Consider the following 24,304-nt stretch of genomic DNA (forward strand, 5'->3'; position numbering starts at 1 on the left):
TGTATCAGCTCAGTCCTTTTGCATGTGAAGGGCTTTTCATAATTCCTCCAGGTTACGCACTGAGTGATATTCTTGCATCCCTTCACACAACAATAGATGGTTCCTACATGGCTGCTTTAAATCCATCCAATTCATCTTCATCATTCCAGTTCACTGGTCAAGCATTTTTTGCACTCCAGAAGTCATTTTTTAAAAAAAAAAAAAAAAGAAAGAAAGAAAGAAAATCTTTTGTGTAACCTTAGTCATTCTGTGATATTTCTTAAGAAATAGCTGTATGCATCAATTCTAAGGAGAAATCTTTTTTCTTGCTAGCTGACCAGATATGTAGCCATTCTTTCTCACCAAGTGAATAACCCTCCTTAAATAAATAAAGCTTTACATATAGCCCAGGTTTCATTTAAATGAAAATCCAGCATTATCCAATTGGAATTTCTTCCTAATATCCCACCATTTTTGAAAAAAAGTCAAGTCAAAATATAATCTAGAGTTATGGGCAGAAGAATACCATATTTAACAACAACAACAACAACAACAACAAACAAACAAACAAACAACAACAACAAACAACAACAGCTTTATTTTTATACCCTGCCACCATCTCCCCAAAGGGACTTGGAGAGGCTTACAAGGGGCCAAATGTCCATCTATATAAATAAAAATGTAATGGGTTGTTGTAGGTTTTTCCGGGCTATATGGCCATGTTCTGGAGGCAATTTTTCTCCTGACGTTTCGCCTGCATCTATGGAAAGCATCCTCAGAGGTAATGAGGTCTGTTGGAACTAGGAAAAATGGGTTTATATATCTGTGGAATGACCAGGGTGAGACAAAGGACTTTTGTTTGCTGGGGCTAGGTGTGAATGTTTCAGCTGATCACCTTGATTTGCATTCAATGGCTTGGAAGCGCCTGAGGGGAATCTTTTGTTGAGAGTGATTTCATGTGCCTGTTTGTTTCCCCTCTGTTGTTTTGCTGTAATTCGCTTCCAAGCCATTGAATGCAAATCAAGGTGATCAGCTGAAACATTCACACCTAGCCCCAGCAAACAAAAGTCCTTTGTCTCACCCTGGTCATTCCACAGATATATAAACCTATTTTTCCTAGTTCCAACAGACCTCATTACCTCTGAGGATGCTTGCCATAGATGCAGGCGAAACGTCAGAAGAAAAATTGCCTCCAGAACATGGCCATATAGCCCGTAAAAACCTACAACCACCCATGGATTCCGGCCATGAAAGCCTTTGACAATACATTAAAAATGTAATGTTCGTTTGTGATATTAACAGAACTCAAAAACCACTGGACGAATTGACACCAAATTTGGACACAAGACACCTAACAACCCAATGTATGTCCTTCACTCAAAAAATGATTTTGTCATTTGGGAGTTGTAGTTCACTTACAATCAAAGAGTATTCTGAACCTCACCAATGATGGAACTGAACCAAACTTGGCACACAGTTTTCCCATGACCAACAGAAAATACTGGAAGGGTTTAGTGGGCAGTGTCCTTTGGTTTTGGAGTTGTAGTTCACCTACATCCAGAGAGCACAGTGGACTCAAGCCATGATGGATCTGGACCAAACTCTACACAAATATTCAATATGCCCAAATGTGAATACTGTTGGAGTTTGGGGAAAATAGAATCTTGACATTTGGGAGTGGTAGTTGCTGGGATTTATAGTTCACCTACAATCACAGAGCCAAACCTCCCACACAGAATCCCCATGCGGTCCACAGGAACGCATGGCAGGGGACAGCTAGTAAAACAATAAGCAAATAATCCATCAAACAAAAACAGAATTAAAATAAGAACATAATCAAATAGAGTATTTACTCGAATTGAATACTTACCTTTTTTTGACTAAATTTCCTTTCCAAAATTAGAGTGTGCATTAGATTTGTGTAATACTTTTTGGGGTTTCAAGGTTTTGAAAATTGACATGCACACTAGATTCAATGGAGCATTAGACTCATGTAAATACGTGTAATTAAATGATATACTGAAGACATAAAGTTGTGGAATGTCCAATGTTTTGCACATGTAAGCTGTGTGGAAGCCTCTTTCAAGAAAAAAATTATGCCAAAAGTTAGGTGTGGGTTATTATATATTTTGTTCTTTTTATGGAAATCTCAAGCATTCTTGTCCAGATTCCAAGAATTAAGAATCCAGACAGCCCATTAGACCTGTTTGTTTTGTCTGCTGAGGTACTTATATAATGACTTCAGCACAAAGCTTGGAAATTCATTTTTTATTTTTAATGAGCAATATTCTAACATTTTAAAAAATCTATTGCTTTTTACTGTTACTTTTTAACGACTATATTGATAATATGTTATTAATGCATTACCTTATTATCATAATTTTTAAAAATGTGTCTCGACACAATATATTTATTTATTTATTTATTTATTTCGAGCATTTCTACCACGCCCTTCTCAACCCCCGAGGGGGGACTCAGGGCGACTTACAAAAGGCACAATTCGATACCAGCAATACACATAGTAAGATAAAATACATAGCAACAACAATTATAAAAAGTTAAAACAATCCAATTATCCAATAACAACTAATAAAAGCCAATCTAGTGTTCAACATTTCGCCAAGTTCAAAATCCGTAAGTTCATTCCACATTGTCATAATCCTATCCAACTCTAGTCGTCATTGTCCTTTATCTATCTGCCAGATTACCCAAAGGCCTGGTCCCATATCCATGTTTTTAGTTTCCTTCTGAAAGAGAGGAGGGATGTTGATGACCTAATTTCCCCAGGGAGCTAATTCCACAGGTGAGGGGCCACCACTGAGAAGGCCCTGCTCCTCGTCCCCACCTACCTAACTTGTGATAAAGGTGGGGTTGAGAGCAGGGCCTCCCCAGAGGATCTTAAGCTCCGAGGCGGAACGTAGAGGGAGATGCGTTCGGACAGATACGCTGGGCCGGAGCCATATAGGGTTTTGTAGGTCAAAACCAGCACTTTGAATTGTGCTCGGAATTGGATCGGCAGCCAGTGGAGCTGGCATAGCAGAGGGGTGGTATGTTCCCTGTATGACACTCCAGTGAGTAGTCTGGCTGCCACCCGTTGGACTAATTGAAGTTTCCGAACAGTCTTCAAAGGCAACCCCACGTAGAGTGTGTTGCAGTAATCTATTCGGGATGTAACAAGAAAGTGGACCACCAAAGCCAAAGGTAGGCTCCAAAGCAACATTTTATAGTAACAAATAAAGTTTTTGTTACATAAAAAACGAATGACATTAGTAATAATTACGTTTTCTCACAATAAGGGGGAGTGTTATGTCCTTATTATCACAAAAGTTACCTTACAGGTATTGTTGCTATTTCTAACATACCTGTCTCAAGATGTGCTTCAGCCAAACTCTATGTAAACACATATGACCCCCTCCAATAAAAGGCCATGACCTTGCCTGGGAGTGGGACCTCTTCAGCACATGACAATATATGTGTGCTTTGAGCTGTGGAGTGTATTGAAGGAGAGTGGTGCGAAAATGTATCATGCTTCATTCCTTGTTTTGCATGCATTCATGTTTGCTTTTCCAGTGTCCATCCACTGAATGCAAATGTAGTTGTGTAATAGGTTTATATAAGGCATGTTTAGAATCATGATTTTCAGTTTTGGTGTGAAAATCCTAATTTTAGTATGATGCTTGTAGTGTTGTGTATCTAATCTAATTGCAAACAGAACAAAGGACAGATTAGATTTCTTTTCCCTTCTGTCTACTTTTTCTCTTTCTCTCTCTTGCTTTGTCTCTCTCGTTCTGTCCCTCCAGCCATGCTATACCTGTTGATTTTGCTCGTGGACAGCTGTCTGGTCATCCTCTCTGTATGAAGCAATACTATGGACTCTTTTCTTCCTATCGTCTTCCAGGACATACCAAAGATACCCTCGTGGCGCAGAAAAGCAATGTCATGCCTGAACCAGAACATATTATTGTTGCTTGTAATAATCAGGTGTGTGAATATTGATCTTGCACAATCCTTTCAAAACTTGAATTCGAAAATGATTGACACTTGCCCTCAATGTCCTAAATACAACGGAGTTGCTAGTCTCCATACATTTTGGTTGCATACGCCAAAATAGGTTACTTGCTTTGCATAGCTGCTATAAAGTTCAAACTAAACCCTGGAGAAGATTGCTCTGTCCACTGACATGGGAGCCACCATCTATAATGGCTCAAATTGTTTATGTATCTTAAATACTGTCATTTCAATGTCATCCTACCCAAAGCAGAAACCCTCTGGATCAGTGGTTCTCAACCTGGGGTCCCCAGATGTTTTTGGCCTACAACTCCCAGAAATCCTAACAGCTGGTGAACTGGCTGGGATTTCTGGGAGTTGTAGGCCAAAAACATCTGGGGACCCTAGGTTGAGAACCACTGCTCTGGATTCTCCTCCTTCATGAAATTTGACACGATGTGAGTAGAATGATGGTCTTTTCCACTCAAATAGCATTTTGCTTAACAAAATATCTTCTAGGAGGAAGTTTTGCTTGGTATAAACATTTAAAAAGAAAATTAGCACTAAGTCAATAAATGGTCTAAATACTCTGAAAGCATCAGATCCCAGCTGATCGTGTGAGCTAAGCAGAGTCATCCCTAGTCAGTGCTTGGATACGAAACCGCCCTCAAATACCAAATGCTATAGGCTATATTTCAGAAGAAGTAACTAGCAAAATTACCTCCAAGTATTCCTTATCTAAGAAAATTCTATGAAATTCATGCGCTTTCCATATGTCAACAGGGGGCTTGAAGGCACATATACGAGGTCAGTAGCTTTATTTTCCCATGCCAGGCCTTCCAGTTTCCCTTTTGTGTGGTTTTCACTGACAAAGTCCTGTAGTTCTGGAGAAGCCTTCACCATGATTCCATTGGTGAACTGCAGTTCCCAGCAGCCCCAGCTAGTCTTTCCCATAATGAAAAGTTTGGAAGGCCAAATGTTCCCTGCCCAATATATGAATGTTTGGATTGCTTTTGCGCATATGGAGAATTCACTTGGGAGTTTCTGTAAATTACCTTAAATTTGATAAAATAGAGATATGGGCCAGCATTCTGTTAGTAGCATACAGATTCCACCTTGCACTTACAGATACTTAATTTAGTTGTTGTAGAAGTTAATACTCCCTTTCTTCCTCCATAAACACCCAATCCCCTCCAACTCACCATGTTGCTGTGATATCTGCAGTCAATGACCACTCCATTGTTGGTAGGGAAAATAGATATGGGAAAGTAGAAGTATGTTCCCACTATCAAATGCAGATTGGTGACATCATCTGCAGAGAGCTCCGGAAGACTGTAGCAGATCTTGGCAAAAGATATCTTCAGTCTATATTCAGCTCTAGGGGAAATAGCCAGAGAATTATCTAATCCCTTCCATTCTCTACCAGCAGCAGAATGACAATGGGAAGACTTTTGCAGTGGAATAGTGAGTCCTAGGGATTGTGACACAGGCATGTAGTGTTCTGTATATAGAACACTTATGCTCTGTATGTCCATCTCTAGAATATTGGCCATTATGGGGTCCTAATCCTATATGTAGTGAACCAGCATAGCATATGGTTTGAGAGTTGAACAATGACTCTGGAGAAGGACACTTTAAAGACATGGATGTTCCGTCGTGCATTCGACTGACGACTTCCTTGACAAATGATCTCTACCCATGATCTGAATCAAAATTCCTATATTTGATTACTACGTTTTTAAGCTAAGCTGAATTGATCCTGTTTAATTGCTCTATTTCTATGCTACTATTTGTTCTATCCACCTTATTGACCAGCCTTTCCTTTAACTAGTTTTGCATATTGGCCCCCTCCCCTCCCAAATATGAGTCTGTTGTTGCTTAGGATGTGTGTTTATTATTGTTTATGCTGTTTTTATGCTATTTTAATATGTTATTGTATAGTTTTTAAATGTATGTTGCCTTGGGCTTGGCCCCATGTAAGCCGCCCTGAGTCCCCTCGGGGAGATGGAGGCGGGGTAGAAAAATAACATTCTTTTTCTTCACTTAAATATCTGTTCAGCCCTGAAAACACACTGGGTAACCTTGGATGAGTCACACTCTCTTAGCCTTATGGATTTGCATTAAGATCACCATAAGTTGGAAACAACTTGAAGGAATACAACAAGTCCGTTTTGCCGCAAAGAGTCAGAAAAGTCTTTTTAACCATCTCATCCCATGCTTCTCCCCAGCAATCTTCTCCCCACTTCTTGCTGCATTTGGCAAGTTGAAAAGCCCTGCTGACAAAGGGAAAAACCAATTGAGAGGATAGGAAGGGGGAACGTTAGCAGATGTGAAGGTAGCATATGAAGGGACTCTTAAAACAATGAAGCTGGACTTCAAACTCTAGCTAAAGGATTGCATGTTAAAGCAGGCCTGCACAACCTGTGGCCCTCCATGTGTTTTGGACTTCAGCTCCCAGGATTCCTGACCATTGGAAAAGTTAGCTAGGGCTTTTAAGAGTTGGAGTCCCAAACATCTAGAAGACCTCAAGTTGTGCATTCATACAAACTGGCATAACAAGCACATAGTCATTATGTAGCCTGTTTCTCCTCAACATACTGTCTTTCCATGCCAAAAAATATAAACCTTTGCTGCTTTGTTTTGGTGGATGTCTATGCAACACAACCTGTTTTAACATAGTCCAAGGAAAGCTTTGTCACGAAACCTTGTCATGTTAAGCATAGCAGTAGCTACCAGAGGGAACTGTCATGGGTATCTATCTACATAGAGCAGACTAGACAATATTGCTGAGAGGCCTCATTAAACTATTCACCTTGGCAGGCATTCCAGGAAATGAAAGAATGAGATCAAACATTTCTTGTCAGATTGAGTCAGTTTCCACACTCCCACTTGTCAGCTCAGTCATGAGGGATGGGATGGGAAATGTGGTTTCTGTGCACAAGAACCTCCTCTCCATGGTTGTGTGAGGACAGTATATGAAATCATGCTTTCACCTGTATCTATGGCTTCCTTCCAAAGTGGGAAAGTATGTATATACTTTTGCTCTTAATAAACTAAATAAATAAATAAATATACATCTGTTAGATATGGTGGCCTCCAAAGCAAAATTCTCGTGGGTTAAGAACTTACAGTTCTTGGATGAAGAGAAGGGCTTTCCTTGCTGTTAAATATTGACTGTATTGATTGAACACCAACAAACCTTCTTTTACACCAATGGATTCCTCTTATTTTGAACATTTTCAAATTGGTTTGGTTGTGATATGCCTGAGTAAGGATTTCATCACATTGATGAGGTTCAGTGTTCCAATTTACCAGCCTCTAAGGCAAATGGGGGGGGGGTGCAGAGGGGCAATCCTGGCACCCTGCCTTGCCACTAGCTGACACTTCCCCATCACACACGAGGAAGCGTCACCATGCAGCTTCCCCCCGCACTAGCCTAATTGTTTCAAATGGAACATGGGGAGGCTCTCATGTTGGTGGCGCAGTGTCCTATGATGTTGCCACACCAGTTGACTCACGGAGACCTGTTGGAAGTGAGGCTACATTGTGTGATAGGCAGCATTGGGCTCCATGGGTCAACTGGGGCAAAAGCATCCTAGGACACTGAATTTCTCTTATCTGATTTTTTTTGGTCATGTCAGGAGCGACTTGAGAAACTGCAAGTCGCTTCTGGTGTGAGAGAATTGGCCGTCTGCAAGGACGTTTCCCAGGGGACGCCCGGATGACTTGATGTTTTTATCATCCTTGTGGGAGGCTTCTCTCATGTCCCTGCATGAGGAGCTGGAGCTGATAGAGGGAGCTCATCCGCCTCTCCCCGGATTCGAACCTGCGCCCTGTCCTGCCGGCACAGGGATTTAACCCACTGTGCCACCGGGGGCTCCCTCTTATGTGATGAGGTCCTAAGACACATAAATACATGTGGCATTCAATAAGATTGTGCATATTTGGAAATCCAACAGACTTTTTCTTCCATTTTGTATTTTAAACTTCTAACCATTCTTTTTAATTTCTCCACTTTTTTTTTGCAGTTTTTTGTTTTGGATGTTGTCATTAATTTCCGCCGTCTCAGCGAAGGGGATCTGTTTACCCAGTTACGGAAAATAATCAAAATGTCAGAGAACGAAGAAGAGAGACTGCCTCCAATTGGTCTCTTAACATCTGATGGACGGACAGAGTGGGCAGATGCCCGGACAATCCTTGTGGAAGGTCAGAACAAGCAAATCAAACCATCTCTGTACTCAGTCTCTGCCATTCTTCATGAGTCAGAAAGATCATTTCCTTCTAAAGTGCAGTTTAATTTGTTGCGCCAACGGTTAACAAAGGCCATAAAATCTGGATCACAGCACAAAAATTAAAGGCATTAAGTGTACATTGTGAGCATACAAATGTAAGGTTTCATAACCTCTTCATTTTGCATGAACAACGCTCCTCACTCAAATAAAGGGATCCTCAGGAGGGAAATAAGAGAATCATTTCTTATAAGCAAAAAATCAGTTGGAAAGCTGCCTTTAGGCTGCACTACTTTACTTTACATGGGTGGAAGGGGAAGGAATTCACCCAACTGAATCCTTCTTTGTTAAAATAAATGTCTTGCTCATACAAAATAAATCTTAGGATTAAGAAGTCTAGTCGCATCTCAAATGCAAGGTTTTTTTTAATGCATAGTAGTCTTATTCTTGATAAGGGATTGAAAATAATCATGTGAACCTCCACATATATTCTAAAGTGTTACACCCAAAAGGGACCTAATTATCCAAAAGGCGATTATGCCTCATCTTGGAAATTAAGCAGGGACGGTCTTATTTTCTGAGCCCAATTTAAGGTGCAGGTGCTTACCTACAAAGCCCTGAACGGTTTGGGACCATCCTACCTGCGTGACCGCATCTCCGTTTACGAACCCACGTGTTCACTTCGGTCATCTGGAGAGGCCCTGCTCGTGATCCCGCCTGCGTCGCAAGCGCGTTTGGTGGGGACACGAGACAGGGTCTTTTCTGTGGTGGCCCCCCGACTCTGGAACACCCTCCCCAAAGATCTTAGACAGGCCCCTACCCTGGCAGTCTTTAGAAAGAACTTGAAGACCTGGCTGTTCCGATGTGCCTTCCCAAAATAGGAAATCTCCAATACCAAGTCCCATAAGCACTTTATTAGAACTAAGATTGCCGCACGCGGCACAGTGCACTTGCCCTATAAGCCTTATATTCCACCTGTCACATCAGCACTTTTAATCCTGTACCCATTAATTTGGCCAGGCCCAGTTTCATTGTGCCTTAGTGTATTGTTTATTGCTTGTTGTTATATTGCTTCAATTGTTTTTAATTTGCCTTGGGTTTTGTATTGTTATGTTGTGTTTGAGGCCTTGGCCTTTGTAAGCCGCATCAAGTCCTTCGGGAGATGCTAGCGGGGTACAAATAAAGTTTAATCATAATAATAATAATAATCTTGGTTAGTACTTGGGTGGGATGCTATCAGTAATGAAAGCAGATGCTCTAGGTTATATTTTAGAGGAAGAAACGGGTAAAAAACTATCTACTCCTTGCCTAATAAAACCATATAAAATTAATGAGATTACCATAAGTTAGCAAAGAACTTAAAGGTGCACACGCATCCAGAAACAGCTTCACTTTTTCATCAGATGGATGAATGCATCTAATTCTGATCCAATACCATTTTGCTTATCTTAGGTCATATTTCCAGCCTTCAACATTTCTGTATCAGTCTACCATTTGAAAAACAGACACACAGACATTTTACATTCATTTTAGTTATAATTTACTCTAAACTAAAAAAAAAAGTATGCAGCTCTCCTATGCCTAGACATTTATGTATATAATCTTTGATTTGAGAACCGCTACATTTGAAGACTTATGCAGTCCAAAGATAATTCCATTCTGATTGATATCTGATTGATCTTCCGGGGATGCCCTTCTCTTGCTCCCGCCCCCATCTCAGGCACGATTGGTGGGGACGAGAGAGAGGGCATTCTCGGTGGTGGCCCCCCGTCTCTGGAACTCCCTCTCCAGGGAGATTAGGCTGGCACCCTCCCTAGCCATATTCCTTAAAGAATTAAAGACGTGGATGTTTCGTTGTGCTTTCAATTGACGACTCCTATGACAAATGGCCTGTATCATGACTTGAATCTGATGTCCTATATTATATTAAGTGATCCTGTTAATTTGCTCTGTTTCCATGATTTTTCCTATGCCGTTATACATTGTCATCTACCTTACTAAACCACTTTATCCTTTAACTAGTTCACATAGTGGTTTTCCTCCCCCCCCCCCTCCAAAATTAGTCTGCTGTTACTGTTGTTGCTAGCTATTTTTGTTATCTTGTTTTATGCTATTTTTATGCTGTTTTAATTGTTATTGCTTTATTTTAATTGTATTCTGCATGGGGTTGGGCCCCATGTAAGCCGTCCCAAGTCCCTTCAGGGAGATGGAGGCGGGGTAGAAAAATAAAGTTCTTCTTCTTCTTCTTCTTCATTCCCAAGATATGTGGAGAAGGAAGCAAGTAATTTCTCTGTATAACCCAACAGGAAGATTTAAAAAGATCTCAAGTGAATTGAAATACTCTCTTCAAGAATCCTGGTATGGCACCCCCTACTAAGGGACTACCTGGGATTTTAATGTAGTAACCTTTTATTCTCTTCATGTGTGTAAAATAAACCATATGTATGACAATGAGAGAAGATTCAAATGAGCTCATCACAAGGAAACAAGTGTTTGTAGAATGTTCGTATGTCTACATTGTTACTTTTCAGAAAACTGAGATTAAAACATAATGATATCTTACTTTGGAGGAGGCTCTAACAAGGGAATAAGTCATTGCACCAAATGTTCCTTTTCTCTCCTTTCAGATTCTACAAACCGAGATTCACTTGACATGATTGAACGAAGCCTATGCTTAGTTTGCCTTGATAGCCCAAGTGGGGAGGAACTCAATGATACCAGCATGGCATTGCAACTTCTACATGGAGGAGGTTACAATAAAAATGGTGCCAATCGTTGGTATGATAAACCCATGCAGGTAAGATGGGGCCATCAGTGTTCATAGGTTCATATGAAGTAAGCAGGATCATGTCAAATCATTGTTACTAATACACATTTAGATGTTTCCCATACCTTCAGACAAGGGAAAATCACCAACAGATATACCAGTCATATGAAAAGTGGATAGGTAGGTAGATGAATGGGTAAGTTAGGGGATGGTTGGATAGATGGGTGGGTAGATAGAAAAAAGACACACAGATTCATAGGATATCAGTGGGAATCATATGTCCTTCCATATTGGTTAACTAGGGACCTCATTGTTGCATAGCAACGGATTTTACCCAGTGCCCAGTCCAAATGTAATAGACGCACAGACAAGACGAAAAATGAACAGAAAAATCTTTACTCTTTACTCAGCAGAGATGAAACATAAACTTGCAATGTTGAATACAAAAATCAAACAGTGCAAGAAACTTACATAGTCCTTGTAAGTAACACAAAATAAGGCATCTTCATCTTACATCAAATGAGAGAGCAAAATAAACCTTGAGTAAATAGCTATTCCACCATAGTCTCCTTCAGAGTAGCTTCTCCATGCTGCTCCCCAGAGCAAAGCCTTTGATCATAGCTCTCCTCAGAGAAAAAACTCTCCTAAAACTCTCCAACACCCACACTGTATTCTTAAAAAAAAAAACCATACAGATATACCACATTGGGTGTGGTCCAAGCTTGCTGGTTGACCTACATTACCAGTTGTACGTAATTACCATCATAAGGTTTTTCTTCAACACATACACACACACTTTTGGGAGCTAGAGGAAGGCTGCGAAGCAACTCAAGCCACCCATGAGCCATGTAGCCACCCTCCTCCTTCCCATGTGAGGGTGGAGAAATCGCTACCCTATTCTATTTTATTGTGTTTTTATGTTTTATGAACATTTTGTCCCACATGTAAGTCACCCCGAGTCCCTTCAGGGAGATGGTGGCTGGGCACGAAAATGAAATAGTAATAATAATAATAATAATAATAATAATAATAATAATAATAATTGTTATTATTATTATTACCCCATTGGTTTCCCTCATCAGATGGGGGAAGCATGAAAATGGTGGAGGGAAAGGTAGAAAATTACAGAAAACTTACCTACATCATGGATGCTGCCTGTGAGATAGAAATTTGATGTGGCTGATGCAGAATGCCACAAACATTTCGAAAGAGGGCAAAAGGGGGTGTGGCCACTCATGCATCATGTGAAGAGATGCATTGGTGGCCATAAAATTGGTTAAAAGAAGCAGAGACCAGTGTAAAATTGCTGGAAAAACCCACCTGATGAAGTCATGGAAATATGCAAAAATTCTCAGTCCACAGTTGAAAAGAGAATCTGTAAACTCTGAACAGGAAAATTCTCTCATCTTGAGCATTATCACAGAAAACAAGATTCCTGTGCAAACAAATGCCATTTTCTGCGCACACAAAAGCACATATTGGTTTTTGCACAGAAAACTCCCAAACTGTGAATAGTTTTTGAAAACTGCAATTTTAAAAGATTTTCTTATATTGATACAAAAACTGTTAAAAATTACTTACTGCTTCCTTCAAAAGCAAAATTAGAGAGGATATGCACTCTGGGTTGTTGTAGGTTTTAGCGTGCTATATGGCCATGTTCTATAGCCCGCTAAAACCTACAACAACCCAGAGATTCTGAAGCCCCCCCCCCCCCCCCCCAGATACCTCCACATCAGGTAGAGTGCCGCTCAGCCCCATTGTTCCCTATTAGCCTCCATTAGCTGAAAATATGTGGCTGTTGTGATCTGTAACAGCTAAGTCTGGCTCATTTTCATGGATTTGGTAACCGAATCTGCCGAATCCTCCAAATCCGGCAAACAAAAACACAATTGTGAACACCCCTAATATCTGGTGGTTTTAGCTCAGCCTAGGGATGGGGCTGTAGAAAGTTGTGCTGAGCTGTCCAGAACTGGAAAGGCAACCTTTGGAGAACTATTATTCCTAAACCTTCCAATCTTCTGGATCCAAAAAAGATACAAATACATTTAGCTTTCTTCTTGTTTAGCAAATTTTACAGCTCTACAGAGTTTAATTTTTCTCCTCATTGATGATTTGGTACATGTTTCCTGCTCTTCAGCCAGGACATTCCACCAAGAGGATACTGACTTAGCATAGAACTGACCTTAGTCAGAACTCTCTGTCAGAACTGACCTCATAATGGTTGGAAACTTGGGCTTAGATTGTATTGAAGTTTATTACTTTTTAGCAAGCAGATGTTTCTAACTGCCTAATACAGCTTGTTTGCCTATGTTTTGTTCAATATGTTCATGGAACTCAGTACCTCCAATGATTACACTGGCACAGACATACTCAAACCTGAAGGGGCTGCAATGACTTGTTTTGGAAGCTTCTGGAGATCCATTTCTCGTTACCAAAAGTGGGAATGCATCACTTTGCATTGTTATTGGATCTGGGAGGAGGGCTCTTGCTGGTTTGGAATGGGAACAGAACAGTAAGAAACAATTTTGCAAACTGTTCACTATGGGTTATTTGTTATTTTTATTTAAATATTTTTTTAAGGAAAAAATGTGGTGGGCGCCGAGTGTCCAGGAGAACTGAGGAGGTCCAAAAAACTGCATGATTGCTTCCCCTGTCTTAAAAGCTATGGAGTCATACCTCGTATCTGTCTACTTCACTTCTTGAAACCATGGCATTATTTACCTTCAGTCTAACTCTTGATAGTGAGGTGCTCATGCTTTCTAGTGATGACTCATGTTGAAGGCTGCACATTTTGGATGGTTTTAGGGGGAATTGTACCGACTCACAGGAAAGGGATCTAACAGTGACTGGCAGCTTATCTATCACCTGTCTGTCTGTCTGTCTGTCTAGTCTGCTTTTTCTCCAATATCAGATTAACATGCTTTTGACAATCAGGTTCTGGGGAGTGTGAATATGAGTGTAATGCTTGTGGACTTTCCATAGGTATCAGGTGAGATGGACTGAATAGGCTTTTGGCCTGATCCAAAGGGGCTCTTCCTATGATCTTCCACACATTTGGGCTGTTGTAGGTTTTTCGGGGTATATGGCCATGGTCTAGAGGCATTCTCTCCTCTAGGACCATAGCCATATAGCCCGAAAAAACCTACAACAACCCAGTGATTCCGGCCATGAAAGCCTTCAACAATTCCACACATTTGTTCATCAGCTGTGACAACAGATATTTTGCTAGTACTTCAAATTCCAATGATATTGGATTCATGCATTATTTTTGTGAACATGTATTTCCTCAGTTTGTTGTGGGAAGAGATGGAGTCTGTGGAACAGTGTGTGAACATTCCCCTTTCGAAGGGATCGTCCTGGTGCAGTGCATTGAGCATCTACTCAAACACATGTAAGTGATCCCCCAATTGTCTCTGACTAAAAAATATATCACTTTCAATTCTCATCTAAGATGACCAAGGTTAGCTTGCTTGTTCTCTCTGTTGATTGAATTGCATGGTGTGTTGAGTGACATTTTGATACCAACAACCTCATCATACAAGCTGATTTGCCCATCGTACACAGTTTCCTCACTCCTTTAGCCAGAGAGCTCATTGCATGACACATTTTTATTTCTGGCCAAGCCCATGATGATAGGAATGAGGAAGTGGTGTACAATGCCACCACGGCAACACAGGAGGCTTCATGTGTTGCCTGTGCGACGATGGGGGGAAGTCGGGTGGCCGACACTTCCCCCCCCCCCTCCACCATGGAATGGAGAAATTGGTAAGATGGATGATGCAGAGCATGGGGCGATGGGTTCTCCATGCCCCACACTGGGACCTCACAGATTTGCCACAATTTGTGACAAATCCTTCACTTAATGTGATAAGGTTCCAAGTGACACCTTGTGGTCACTTGGAACCTTAAGGCTCTAAAATTGATGGATAAACCTAGCTGGTGTAGACCCACTGAATAAATGAGATGGATATAAAAATTGATACGCCGTTCAAAAATTTAACAACAAACTATGTTCAATTTTTTCAGTTTGGTAACATGTCTTAACTAAACTGGAACTGAAATTTCAGGAAGTAGGATTATTAGCAATGACTTGGTCATTGTTGCCATGGGATTTGGGAATTGTGATCCAACTTAACTACAGAGCACCAAGGCAGTCTGAGTTATTGGATATTCCTATTCATATTTCCTTTGCTCAAGTCATGGATGTCCTGGTATATAAGTGGGAGTAATTTACTAAACTTTAATTGGTCAGAAGAAGCAATCAGTATAGATGCAACTTGTCACAAATTCAAATTAAAAATTCATGACTGATTCTCATGATTGAGAAAGTGCAAAGTTGCCAGTAGTTTGGGAATTCTATAATCTATGCTGAAGGTAACTGTTGTTTTTTGGGAAGTACAATTCCTAAAGTTACATAACTGTTATGGCCAATGTATATAATTGGCTGGGAGAGCCTGGCAGTTGTATTCTCAAAAAATAACTTCAGGCTGTACTCTAACAGGGTTCCACAAACTATAAAATAGATATAGAGACAGTAGTTATGAGAACACTTTTAGTCATGTCCCACATGCCAGCATTAAAAGTCTTCTTGAGATGTGCAGTCATCAACAACACATTTAAACTTTATAACCCTGTTTTAATAAACAGGAAAGAAGGGGCAAAGAAACTTGTTAGAGCTGATTCAGTGAGTGAACTTCCTGCGCCAAGGAGACTACGGTGGAAATGTTCTCCAGAAATTCAGGGGCTCTTGGCTTCATCTGCAGAAAAACTTCAAAGGTACATTTGATTTCCAACTTGACTTTTAATACAAAGTTATTAAGGCTCCAAGCGTTCTTTAATTTAAATAGTGGATTAATCATTTTAAACCTTAACTGATTAATGAGCAGTGGTTGGTTTTAATCAGCAAGGAGAGAGATTAATTGGGAAGTGTTGTTTTAGATTTTTTTAGGCTACTTGGTTTCTGAAATGTCACTGTGAGAAATAAGGTAGAAAATATGAATTATGGTCTTTTCTTGGAACACCAAGTCTTTCATGCTGCTGCTGTTATCTCAGAAAACTATAGGCACTGAGATTTTATATTATGGAAAGGTGGCATATAAACCGTAAGAAAAAGACAACTTGCCCTGGATAGAAGCTGACACTTCTACATCACACATGGGGAAGCATTGTTGTGCCGCATAATCCCACATTAGCCCTGTTGTTCCTAATGGAACATGAGGAGGCTACTGTGTTGGCAGTGCAATGTCCTACCATGCTCACATCCAATTCACCCACAGAGCCACACTGGAAGTCAACTTAGGTCATCTGATGGGTAATGTGGGGCTCCATGAGTGAACTGGGGCAGAAGTGTCCTAGGACACTTATTTTTTCACATGTGATAAGGTTGTAGATCTGTCATGAACCTGATGTTTGATGATATTTCAGATCATTGTTTAATGCACATACAGACTGCTTGTCGGAACCCAGATGCCTTAAAGAACCAGACACAGGAGTATGTCCAAAACAATAGTTTATTAAAGCAAAGTAAACAGGACTCAGAGACACTTGCTTCGGTGCCTCTGGTCAAAACTCAAAGTTTGCAGCAATTTGCAGTTTGAAAAACAATCTTAGAAAATAAACCGGATTAAACTGGCAAAAAATCCAGATTAAATAAGAGTTCTTCCGAAACACACTAAAATCCCACAGTTCAAAGATAATAAGCAAAGAGCCGTGAAGAGAAGCCATCATCCAGAAGCAGTCCAAAGTCGAAGAAATCCCAGTTGAAAGTTCCAAAGTCCAAAAGGCAGTGTCGTCGTCAAAAACAGTCTGAAGTCAAGGAGAGGGGAAATCCGCACTTACAAGAATCCAAGTAGGTCGGTACGCAAAGTAAGCAACAACCTGCAGATCCAGGACCCAAGCCCAACAAGAAAGCGGCAGCAACAAGACCCAAGGCATGAAACCAACACTTTGCCTACTGCAAAGTTCTATTATTCCAGTGCCTTCATTTATCTTACAGCTCATCATCCGATGATGAGCTGCCCTCCATTCCATCCTCTTCACTATCAGCTGGCATAGCCTCTATAGCTGAATGCTAACGTCCATCCCTCCAACTCTTCCACCTCTTGTCAAGACTTAGGTCTCCCCATGATTCCATGGTATCACCAGATTGCCAATCTCCACCACCAGAAAACCCCTCAAAAGTGTCACTGGATGTTGGTTGAGTACACACATTCCGAATCTCCTGAACCTTGGTCCAATCTAGTGGTTCCTCTTCATCCCCACTACTCCCAGACCCATAATTCCCAGAAAAACCCATGAAATCCTCTTCCTCTGGGAGCAGTTAGTATGTCCCGGATCTTCTTTCTCTGACGCTCCTCGTCTGACTCCTGCCCTCGAGTAATCCTCTTAATGCCTCTATTTCCATCTGAATCTCCTTCCTCCTCCTCACTCATTTCACTCTCAGAGAAACCTTCAAAGCATTCTTCATCAGTGGGTGACATAAGTATCTCCCGAATTCTCTTCCTTTGCTTCTCCTCATCTAACACCTGGGCGCCTCATTTCCCTCCTCTACCACTCTTACTACCAGTTGCAGCGTTGCCAACAGACTCTACTACAACACTCCTTGTTTTCAGCACATCTGTCTGCTTGTCTGTCTAATTCATACATATATTCCATGCAGTTGACAAGTACTAGTTGACAAGCTCATTTACAATAATAACAAATTATTATAATACATGCAGACCTTGACCTGAAAACTCACAATTGAAATAACTTCAAAGATGGAACCAACAGGACCCAAATCCATTGCTTGGGAATTCAGGGCCCTTCCAGACAGGCCCCAAATGCCTGACGACTCAGATAAAACCAAATTAATCTAGAGAAAACTAGAATTTCCCAGTTTGCTCTGGATTGATAAAACACCTAGAAATATCTGGACCTTAAGCTAAGGTCCAGATCTTTGCAAACATGGACCATGTGGTTATTAGCTCCTGGGACTGCTATCACAGTCCCAGGGGTCAATCCCCACAGCCATCCTGGTTCTTCAGGCTCCTAGTGCCCACCCCTCCTCCCAGCTCAGGAGGAAAATCTCTCACCCTCCTTCTCCAACCTTCTGATATGTCATCTTTGCATGTCAGGAGAACTCTTTGGAAGGCAGACCCCTCAGATAATTTTTGAGGGGAAAATGGGAGTCAGGGGGGTTGTTGGTTGAAAGCCCTAAATGACTCCGGCCCTGTTTACCTCTCCAAACATATTCTCCCCTACGTAGCATCAGGATTACTAAGATCGTCCAGAGAGGCCCTGCTCTCGGTCCCACCGGCCTCACAAGCGCGCCTAGTGGGGACGAGGGACAGGGCCTTCTCGGTGGTGGCCCCGCGACTCTGGAACTCTCTCCCACTGGAGGTCAGAATCGCCCCGTCTATCCTGACATTCAGGAAACGGGTGAAGACATGGTTGTGGAGACAGGCTTTCGATGAATGAGACAGCACTCTAGGGTTGTGGATTGAAGATGAGGTATACTTGTTTTTAATATGACGACTGACCATCGTAGTTTTAATTATAGTTGTCATTTTAAATGTGTTATTGTAATTATGAACTATGATATTTTACTGATTGTATGTTTTTATGGTTGTAAACCGGGCTGAGTCCCTCTAAGAGGTGAGAAGCTCAGTATAGAAAACTTTGAAATAAATAAATAAATAAATCTGGAATGGCATCTAACCATCCCATGAGGGAAAACCCCAAGTTATGGGAGGGTGTAAGGTCAAAGTCTCAGGAGGAACTGGGTTAAAATAACCCAGTTCCTCCCAACATTTCTGCCAGTGTAGAAGGGCCCTCAGACAGGCATATCCATGCACATACATTTTGTTTGGAACCTACTTTTCCAAACTCATGTAAAAAAACAAACTGAATGCTTCTCCCAATCTCTTAACTGCAATCACCTGTTCCTATTGCTTAATTAAAGGGTCCAACTAAAATTTAGTGATTAGTTTTAACCTTTTCCCTTGTAATTTTGCAATAAACCCATCGCCTCAGCTGGCAGTGGGGAAAAAAACTCTCAAAGAAATACAAACATGTTGAATACAGTTCTAGGTTAACTGCATCTAATCTTTATCGTAAATATGGGGGTAGAGGATGTTATATAACTATGTGGTGGGAAGGGGCAGCTCAACCCATTACGCAAAGTAAGCATATGCAGTATAGTTGATTTTGCCCAGGGGCACTCTTGAGGTGCTCTTGGGGGAAAAATAGACCTTGACATATGCGAGTTGAAGTTACTGGGATGTATAGTTCACCTACAATCAAAGAGCATTCTGAACTCCACCAATGATGGAATTGAACCAAATATGGCACACAGAACTCCCACGACGAACAGAAAATATATATCAGTGATTGGTTGGGGGGGGGGGGTGCCAAAATACTGTTTGCTTACAATTGAAAATTACCTAGGGCCATCTCTGGTGGTGGGCAAAGAGTAATCCATGGGCTGCATGTATCTCATGAGGTCCTAAAGTCCCTACATTTCCACAGAAGAAACTTGAGAGTGCTTCCTCTTCCTGCAAAACAAATAATATTCCCAGCCCCCACATATGCCCAGAAACTTATTAAAATATAAAATAAAAATTGGCTAATCATGAAAGTGACATAATTCCCAATAAAATTGGTTTTACCCATACCTCCTGTGGGATAGTCCAACATCTAAGCCTGTTATCCTGCCCACCCACTCAGCAGTTGGTGGTCTCCGAACTGTGGTGGATTGGAACAAAAAAAGCAACATTGTTTTTCTCATAGGTTTGTGTCTCTTCATTTGTCATGACCATGTAAAGCATATTGTTAGCAGCATGTTCTTGTCACCTACATGATGACTATCAACATGACAGGAAGTAAATTGGATCCAGTATTTAGCCTTTGCATTTCATGCAAAGAGCATCTTCTATTCAAACTGTATGTATGGAGAAGTGTGGCGGTAAACAACTTATTTGAATAGGCACTTTGAATGGAAGGATTAGAGGGCTTTGCATATTCCCATACAGCTGTTACAAAGGTTGGTTCTCTTGCCTTGCAGGGCACGGTATGGTGGTTTTGAGTTGTCAGTGGTGGTTTCGTAGAGCTAGTAAAAGGGATTTGAGGCTAGGCCAGAATCCAAGGATCACAGCACAAGATCACCAAAGTTTGGTTTCGTAAAAGGGATTTGAGGCTAGGCCAGAATCCAAGGATTGCAGCACAAGATCACCAAAGTTTGGGAGCACAGTCCTAGAAATAATTAAAAAAGGATTACATTTTTGTGCAAGACATTTGTGTTTTCAGCTCTAGTGTTTCTGTTCTTTTCTAGGATGGTAAAGAATCTAGACCTCATGGTCTATAAATTTGAAAACTATGGGAAAGAATTCATCAAAAAGCAGAAGATGAGCCCAGATGCCTACATCCAAGTAGCCCTCCAGCTGACATTTTATAGGTATGCAAACCCAAAACAAACCAGCTCTTGTCAGCCAGAGACTTTTCGGCAAGATTAGGGAAATCTCCTAAGAAAGAACTTCCGTAAAATTGATGGACACTTTTTCACTGTAAAGGGACCCCAACTTCATATTTGCCTTTAAAGAGAAGGCCAGGTGTGATGTTATTTTGATTGATTTATTTATTTATTTCGTATCAAAAGCATTGCATAAATTAGTATAAAACTGACAAAAATAGAAGGAGCACATGTGGCTAAATATCTTTTGACCAATAATGGGCAACAGAAATGGCATTATCTATAGCCTCCAACAATTCTTCCTCTGTACATGAAGCAGGGCATAGTGGACAAGCATGCAGATGTGGAGTTGTCTGTTCTGCTCCCACAAGGTGTGAGATTCTTGTAGGTAGTTCCATTTTGCCAGGTTGTCTTTTGATCTGCCCACTCCACTTCTGAGTCTGTTCAGGGACTTCCAAGTTGCCCATTCTTGGTTTGCCCCTGGAGGAAGACCCTCATGAGGGGCCATCCAGTTGGGATATCCTGGTTTAGCTGCCCAGAGGGATACCCTTGCTGTTGCTGGGGGGACGCCAAGTTGTGATGTGACACAATTTAGTAATATAAAGAACAGATATTGGGGATGGGGGGATGCGGTGGAGGATGGGTAGTAGGCATGAAATCCAGTCCAGGACCCAGAGGGACTGTAAGCTTTGTTCTATTTCCATTTCAGTTCTGCTCTAGATTATATCTTCTAGAGCTTTTTACATCTGAAGGACATCTCCAAATGGTGGCAACCTTTGCCACATGCCACCATACAATTGCATCCCTATCCTTTTGGAATCTATATCCTATCTCAAATCTTCCTAGGTTAACATATCTTGTTCATGGTTTAGGTATTTTGAAAAATCGAACTGTCTAGCACAATTCGGATTAAGGGGTAGAACTGACAATTGGCTTCCCTAAGATTCCACCTACACATACCATTTAATGCAGTTTCACACCAGTATGAAGAAAGTGGTTTCACTTCGCATATGATTACATGAGAAATCCTGGAAACAGAGGTCCAAAGGATGATTACACACAACAGAGCACTTGTACATATTAAGGACTTTTGGGTATGCTTTTGTGGGAGTTTGTTGTCTAGCCAGCATCCTTTCAAGCTAACTTCAAACTGCATTAAATTTTCAGTATAGATGGAGTCAAAGCAAAGGAAAAATCAGATTACCTAGATTAGCAGGACTGATGAGTTCAAGGCAAAATTATTATTCCTTGGATTTCTTTCTACAAGCTAAGCCCTAGTATAGTGTTTCTCAACCTTCCTAATGCCGTGACCCCTTAATACAGTTCCTCATGTAGTGGTGACCTACAACCATAAAATTATTTTCGTTGCTACTTCATAACTGTAATTTTGCTACTGTTATGAATCATAATGTAAATATCTGATATGCAGGATGTATTTTCATTCACTGGACCAAATTTGGCACAAATATCCAGTATATCCAAATTTGAATACTGGTGTGGTGGTGGGGGGATTGATTTTGTCATTTGGGAGTTGTAGTTGCTGGGATTTATAGTTCACCTACAATCAAGGAGCATTATGAACTCCACCAATGATGGAATTGAACCAAACTTGGCACACAGAACTCCCATGACCAACAGAAAATACTGGAAGGGTTTGGTGGGCACTGACCTCGAGCTTTGGAGTTGTAGTTCGCCTACATCCAGAGAGTAATGATGGATCTGGACCAACATTGGCACAAATACTCAATATGCCCAAATGTGAACACTGGTGGAACTTGGGGGAAATAGACCTTGACATTTGGGAGTTGTAGTTGCTGTCATTTATAGTTAACCTACAATCAAAGAGCATTCAGAACCCCACCAATGATAGAATTGGGCCAAACTTCCCACACAGAATCCCCATGACAAATTTTTTTGGTCGTATCAGGAGCAACTTGAGAAACTGCAAGTCGCTTCTGGTGTGAGAGAATTGGCTGTCTGGAAGGACGTTGCCCGGATGTTGTGATGTTTTAACATCCTTGTGGGAGGCTTCTCTCATGTCCCTGCATGAGGAGCTGGAGCTGATAGAGGGAGCTCATCCGCGCTCTCCCCAGATTTGAACCTGCGACCTGTTGGTCTTCAGTCCTGTCGGCACAGGGGTTTAACCCACTGCACCACCGGGGGCTCCCTTATGACCAATAGAAAATACTATGTTTTCTGATGGTATTTGGCAACCCTTCCAACAACCCCTTGCAACCCCTCCAAGGGTCCTGACCCCCAGGTTGAGAAACACTGCCCTAGTAGTTATGATCTTGACACGTGTGTTGCTTGTTGTCATAACTCAATCATGTCAATGGTTATGCTAGATCAGTGATGATCAAACCTCAGTCCTTCAGATATTGGGGACTTCAATTCCCAGATTTCCTGACCATTGTTATGTTGGATGAGATTTCTGGGAGTTGAAGGCCAAAACATTTGGAAGACCAAGGAACAAAAAGCCTGTTCTAGAAAACTTCGCTATGCTGAGATTTAGCTTTTTTTAAAAAAAAAATGTAATTTGAACTTCACTGAGTTTCCTTAGGCAGGAGTATAAAGAGACTTCCAACAGAGAGGAGTAGCTTCGAAGAAAGGGAGAAGAAGAAGTGAAGTCAGACCAGGTTGAAAGTATCAGTAGATCAATGGGGATGTAACAGAGCAGAAGGAGGAACAAACGGTCGACCCCAACGAACTGATTCAGTCTTCTGTATGTACATAGCCGTTGTGCAAGTATGGCTTCCCAATTTTCCACCTCCAAAAGATAGATTCAGTCCCCCTATGTCTGGCCAGTTCGTGTCTAACATCTGCAGCACAGAAACCATTTATATCAGGCAAAGGAGCAAACAGTATGACCACTATCAGTCATAAACGCACTCCGCATTAACAAGCTAAAGAATAATGGGGCCTAATTAGCAGACAAATCCTGAGTACAGATGGAGGCAGCCTATCCTCTTTGCCATTAGAGTCTAAATAGTAGCAAACATTCCATGCTTAAAGCATCATGAATATAATGGGCAAATTAAATGAGAGGCCCTGGAGCCAAGTCAAAATTAGCTTTATTAGACAGCAAACATTTGTCAGTGTAGCATTAAAAAGGTGCAGTGGGAGGGGGCCGAGAACGAGAAGACGGGGGTGAACAAAGGATATTCGTCAGCATGAAGTTGCTCCCCCACTACTTTGCCGTATAATCCAGGGGCGGTTCAAATTAATGGCTTCAAAATCATTTTTAACAAACCTAAAAAAATATATCATGGTTTCAAAGGAAAATGGTAAACATTTCTATACATAGTTCCATATGGAAAAGCTGGTATAGTATAGTGATTTGAGCATTGGATTGGGTCTCTGGGAGATTAGGTTTCTAGTCCCCACTCAGACATGGAAACCTATTGGGGCCCCATGTACATTGTCATATAATGCAGTTAAAAACTGTATTTTATTTATTTATTTACGAGGGGTATTTTTTAAGTAAGGTCCATTTGAACATAAGTACACAATGAAAGTTTATTTCAAAAAAGTAAATTTATTTTCAGAAAGTACATACTTCACTCTATTTTTCGACATAGTTGCCAAGTTTGTTCAAACACTTATAATACCTCTGAACCAATTTTAAAATACCTTCTTCATAAAAACTTGCCGCCTGCTCCGATAACCAAGAGTTCACTGCTGTTTTCACGTCATCAAAGGGCGACCGGAGCGGTCCTCATCATGGACATTGTCACGGCCATCTTTGAATTGTCGTACCCACTTATGCACTTTGCTTTCACTCATAACAGTATCACCGTACATTTCACAAATCTGTCGATGAATTTCTGCAGCAAGCAGGTTCCTTGCTGACAAAAACCGTATCACTGAGCGAACCTTACATGCAGCGGGTGAGTT

General features: G+C 41.1%; 1 protein-coding gene across 1 annotated transcript in view; it reads left to right on the forward strand.

Annotated features, from left to right (window-relative positions):
* Positions 1 to 24,304, forward strand: part of CHAT (choline O-acetyltransferase) — a 99,760-nt gene that overhangs the window by 44,096 nt on the left and 31,360 nt on the right. Inside the window, exons 6-11 of the mRNA XM_060769000.2 lie at positions 3,780 to 3,960; positions 7,995 to 8,172; positions 10,823 to 10,992; positions 14,253 to 14,353; positions 15,610 to 15,738; positions 20,273 to 20,395. Of these exons, the coding sequence (XP_060624983.2) occupies positions 3,780 to 3,960; positions 7,995 to 8,172; positions 10,823 to 10,992; positions 14,253 to 14,353; positions 15,610 to 15,738; positions 20,273 to 20,395 (882 nt within the window). The remainder of the gene's footprint in view (positions 1 to 3,779; positions 3,961 to 7,994; positions 8,173 to 10,822; positions 10,993 to 14,252; positions 14,354 to 15,609; positions 15,739 to 20,272; positions 20,396 to 24,304) is intronic.

The sequence above is a fragment of the Anolis sagrei genome, chromosome 3 (assembly GCF_037176765.1).
Source record: "Anolis sagrei isolate rAnoSag1 chromosome 3, rAnoSag1.mat, whole genome shotgun sequence".
Lineage (NCBI taxonomy): Eukaryota > Metazoa > Chordata > Lepidosauria > Squamata > Dactyloidae > Anolis > Anolis sagrei.